This window comes from Salvia hispanica, chromosome 6, assembly GCF_023119035.1.
Source record: "Salvia hispanica cultivar TCC Black 2014 chromosome 6, UniMelb_Shisp_WGS_1.0, whole genome shotgun sequence".
NCBI lineage: Eukaryota > Viridiplantae > Streptophyta > Magnoliopsida > Lamiales > Lamiaceae > Salvia > Salvia hispanica.
In genome coordinates, this window is record NC_062970.1 from 22,020,606 (window position 1) to 22,025,639 (window position 5,034).

The following is a 5,034-nucleotide window of genomic DNA, read 5'->3' on the forward strand; positions in this document are numbered from 1 at the left end:
AATTATATCATTCTTGGCCATGTTCTTGGTTCAGGCCTTGTAAGAAGAGCTTGGAACTTACAAGCAATGATGGTTTAAATTGTTTGTATGGAATCTCTACTCAAGAATAATCGGATTTTGTCAGTTAATTTTGTTTTTTGGCTGAATTAGGATTTGCTTTATTAATCTTGTTTGATCAATATTCTATTTATTACTACTCATTTTTTTTTGTTGTTTGTGGGCGTTACTTTTTTTTCATTCAAATGTCATTCATTTCCAAATTGAGTGAAACATAAAAATTATAACCAAGAAATGCAATTTGCAACTTTTAGACTCAACATTTTACAAAATCATATTTTCAGTTAAAAAATTTTATAAATCCCAAATTCAATCCTGATTTTTACTGTTCTATTCTTAGCTCTTGAGGAGTGTATTTGTCTATTTAATTTGATATAAGTTTTCAAAAAATAGAATAAATATATTTTTATAGAGCGAAAAAAAAAGAAAATTGCACTTATTTTTATGCAAGGAAGGGGTAGGTAGCAAGCGATTTCAATACAAAAACTTCCGTGAAAAAGTGCACAAAACATGACCCCACGCCTCTCATTTCGTCTGCAGAGAGAGATAGAGAGAAATGGCAGCTCCGCCTGGCTCAGCGCGCACGGGAATTCTGGGCCTGGATCATCTCCCTTCAGCCCTAATAGCAACGATCATGACAAAGCTCGACATCCCCTCCATCCTCTCACTGGCCTCCACGTGTACGGCCTGCCGCTCCTGCGCTGCCGAAATACTCTCATTCCTCCCCAATTTCCATCTGCCTGTGAGCTGTGACTAGATTTGTTTTCAATTCGGGCATTGACTTTTGCTGAAACCAATTTAGGGATTTTTTTTCAGGATATTGCGCCTTCAATTGATTTATTGAGGCCGCTGCTTCCGCACTGCAACCCCTACTTGCGTAGCTTGAAGGTGGACTGCACTCGCCTCGATGATTCGTCTTTGGATTCTCTCCTCCACCCTTCGCTGCAGGAGCTCTGCCTCCGGAATTGCGCGGATTTCAGCGGCAGGCTTTTATCCGAGCTAGGGCGCACTTGCAAGGATCTTAGGTTTGTAATTGCCGACCATAGTTTGGACGAAATTTGTTTCGTTTGTGAAATTTGTTTGAAATTCTTTTTTGGGATTTTTTCATATTTGTTGGATTGAAAGCTGCATTGTGTCTGAATTAATGTAAATTTCAGGTTTCTGTATTTAAGTTCCGTGGCAGAGAAGAGGGGAAGATCAGTTGATGTATTGCATCTAGAGGAAATGCTTAGTGGTTGCACTCAATTGGAAGTAAGGGTATATATTGTTATTGATTTGATCGGGATAATTGTGGGAAAATGGTATGGATATATAATGGTTTTGGTTTTGATGAATTTTGTGTTGTTGTTGGTTAAGTTAAATTTTTATTTTGTAACTGCAAATAGATTCATCTTAGTTTCATTAGATTATGTTTAGATGTTTATGTGGAATCATCCGAAGTAGCTTCTGTCTCCTTGATGTGCATATGCAAAACATAGCATGATGTTTAATGCACTCTTAATGGTTTCTTTCTGTCGTTGACTGGGGAACTTATTATAGCATTTATTGCTTCCCGAGCTGTTATGTAGAGCTAATCTTATAGGTGATCTATGGTTCATTTATTTGTAATCTATAGTTACCTTGGTAAACTTCTAGATTTCCGAAGCAGCTGTCGAATATGATGATAAACTGACTGGAAACCCTAATTAACGTGAATTATGCATCCAGGCTCAACTGGCTTGCTGTTTTTTGTGTGGTTGTTTTTGTACATATCTGTTCGTCGGGTATGCTGATATTCTGACCTTGATATATTGCTTTTGTAGACATTGATCCTGATGTTTGATGTCTCCGTATTTCTGCGCCATAGTTTTGCTCGTGTGTGGGCTCTGGCCTCGCCAAAACTCATTTCTCTTGAGATCGAGTATATTTCCTCAGTAATGATGACGGAACTGCTTAACCCTGCTGTGGGACTCCATCAGACATCGTCGCATCCATGGCCATCTGTATTGCCTAATTTACAGAAGTTATGCCTTTCTGTGGACTATATTACTGACACCATGGTGAGCACAATATCTAAGTGCCTCGTCTCCTTGACTCATCTAGATCTTCGAGATATACCCATAATGGAACCGAGAATGGCATTTGATCTCACTAACAACGGCCTTCAACAAATTAATGCACATGGTAAGCTGAAGCACCTCTGTTTGGTGAGAAGTCAAGAGATTGCTCCTACATTCTTCAAGCGAGTCAATGATCTCGGTATCCTTCTTATGGCTGATAAATGTTCGGCCATGGAAAGCATTTGTCTTGGTGGCTTTTGCCAAGTGACGGATACAGGTTATAAAACACTTCTGCATTCATGCTCCAAATTATATGTTCTCAGGGTGTTCCATGGTACTCATCTTACTGACCTGGTCTTTCATGACATAGCTGCAACGTCATGTTCTATGACACACGTTAGCCTACGGTGGTGTAATCTCTTAACGAACTTGGCCGTCACACGTTTGGCATCCAATGCAGATCTCTCCACTCTCGACTTGCGAGATTGTAGAAACCTTGGAGATGAAGCTCTTCGAGCTATCAGTATGCTTCCCAAGTTGAAGACTCTACTTCTCGACGGCTGTGATTTAACTGATGCAGGTTTATCCTACTTAAGCAAAGGTGTGATGAATCACCTGGTTTCGTTGTCTGTGAGAGGATGCAAGAGACTCACTGACAGATGCATCTCTTCCCTTTTTGATGGGAAGTCTAACCCAGAATTAAGAGAATTGGATCTATCAAATCTTCCAAATATCTCTGACGCTGCTGTCCTGTTACTAGCAAGAAGCCGCATCCTAATATCCGAGCTGCGGATGAGACAATGCCCCCTCATTGGTGACACTTCTGTCATGGCACTAGCCTCGATGCAGGTTGATGAGAACACTTGGTGTGGAAGTAGCTTGAGGTTGTTGGATATCTATAACTGCGGGGGCATCACTCAACTTGCATTCCGGTGGTTAAAGAAGCCGTATTTCCCTAGATTGAGATGGTTGGGGGTGACAGGATCCATGAACAGGGATGCCGTTGAGGCTCTGGCAAGAAGCAGGCCGTATATACACGTTACTACACAGGGTGAGGAACTAGGGACAGAACAGTGGGATAACATGGAGGATGCTCATTTGCAGGACTATGACGATGTGGACGAGTTTGAGGAGTGGCTTTTAGGAGGAGGGGGAGGAGAAGGAGAAGGAGATGACGATGACTACGAAGATGAAGAGCAAGATATGAGTGATGCTGAGATGGAAGATGCTGTTGGACATGAGTCGTGAAGGATCTGTTTAAATGATTTGGTGAGAAATCTATTCCTCATATAAACTACTCCAACTTAAGACTGATTTCATATTTGTAAGATATGTGTGTATTTATTTAGGTGATGATTGTTGACATTTTAGTTTTCCTTTCAACAATCATCACGTGTCGATTTGTTGACGTTTCGTATTTGTAAGATATGTGTGTAGTGTATTTATTTAGGTGATGATTTCGTATTTGTAAGATAATGTGTATATACAGATTTTTCCTTTCCTTTAGGAGAATATAGATATAGGCTCCTAAAATGGGAGCCTTTTTAAAATTTCTGGATTCGGTAGTCCTGTGAAGCTGAAACTCAAATTTAAAACCGAGTTTGAAGAGCGTGGCTTTAGCCCCGACATTCAAGAATGTGTCTTTAGTCACTAATTTCACGAACGCGTACGCATAGTTCAGTTTTTGCTTTAAAGCCGTGTTCGAGACATGGGGCTTTTCCCCATTCTGGCAGTCGTGAAAGCGGAGTCGATTTGAGGTTTTCCGCAATTTTCCTAAGAGAATTTTCCATTCTTATATTTAGGGTTTTTTATATTTAGCTTTTTTTCCTTTATGCTTATCTTTAGTAGATTTTTATATATATTCATTTTATGTTGAGTAGTTTTGTAATTCTCTATAATACCTCCTCGAAGATTAAAGAGAGGGATCCATAGAACCAATTAGTATGGAACTCATAATATATAGTGAAAGGCGAAAGCACCGATGGGTTTGAAAATATATCTACATATGAAACATATTAAATCATGGATATTGAATTTTTTTAATATAACACATAGCATCTGAAATTGAAATTGAAATTGAAATTGAAAAAAAAGGAGAATAAAGTCTTAACTTCATGACACTTGCCGGGCACACAATAATTTGTTTTTAGATACATCTCTTTAAATAAAATTATACTACTATCTTTGTCTACAAAAATTAAATATAGTATTGTATAACACGGATTTTAATGTGCAGTTGATGAAATACGAGACGGAAAAAAGTAAGATAGAAATAGCATCAGTGGATTGTGGGATCTATATTATTAGTAATATAAAATATTTAAAATTTTCTATATCTATAAATTAGTCTAATTTTAGTGGACTATCCAAAATGATAAAACTCATCTAACTTTTGTGGACGGAGGGAATAATACTCTTTATTTATTTTAATAAAATTTTAATTTTATTTTCTAGTTTGTGGATTAATTTAATTAGATAGAGAGTACACTACAGATTATACTTATTTTATTAGTACTTTGTACTAGGGGTGGTTCGGTACTGTTTACCGTACTTTGAGTGGCATACCGTATACCGTACCGAAAGTTACGGTATGACAAAACTCCATACCGATACCGTACCGAATTTTTCGGTATACCGAAGTTCGGTATGCCGGAAATTCGGTATGGTAGTTTTTTATACCGTTACCATACCGTGTTTTCGATATACCGTACTTTTGCGGTATATCGAACTTCGATACGACATACGTTTATTATACCAGAAAAATAATATATTATACATAGAATATTAAAAAAATAATTCTATTGTTCAACTACTTAAAAAAGTATTAAACAATTAAACTTCATACAGTCATTCTAATATTATAATTTATAAAATTTTGACAGTCAAATCAAAAACAAATTATAAAATCATGAGCAACATTATCTTCATTTCTGAAACC

At 37.5% G+C, this 5,034-nt stretch overlaps 1 protein-coding gene across 7 annotated transcripts; it reads left to right on the top strand.

The window, feature by feature from the left end:
• Nucleotides 1–523: 523 nt before the first annotated feature.
• Nucleotides 524–3,584, top strand: LOC125191850 (F-box/LRR-repeat protein 10). Of its 7 annotated transcripts, none has more exons than XM_048089275.1 (5): nt 524–799; nt 860–1,082; nt 1,215–1,314; nt 1,860–2,373; nt 2,467–3,584. In XM_048089275.1, exons 1-5 carry the CDS (start codon nt 568–570, stop codon nt 3,342–3,344), a joined length of 1,947 nt encoding a protein of 648 aa, XP_047945232.1. In that variant the 5' UTR covers nt 524–567; the 3' UTR covers nt 3,345–3,584. The 7 variants fall into 7 exon arrangements, with proteins under 7 accessions (XP_047945232.1, XP_047945233.1, XP_047945228.1 ...); XM_048089276.1 differs by having other exon boundaries at nt 525–799; nt 2,557–3,584; XM_048089271.1 differs by having other exon boundaries at nt 525–799; nt 1,860–3,584.
• Nucleotides 3,585–5,034: the final 1,450 nt, after the last annotated feature.

Bases quoted from the DNA above. Each gene is read 5' to 3' on its own strand.
- LOC125191850 (XM_048089271.1), top strand. From the start codon at position 568: ATGACCCCACGCCTCTCATTTCGTCTGCAGAGAGAGATAGAGAGAAAT. The intron at 800-859 runs GTGAGCTGTGAC...AAACCAATTTAG, and splicing joins TCCCCAATTTCCATCTGCCT to GGATTTTTTTTCAGGATATT. The intron at 1,315-1,859 runs GTATATATTGTT...TTGCTTTTGTAG, and splicing joins GCACTCAATTGGAAGTAAGG to ACATTGATCCTGATGTTTGA.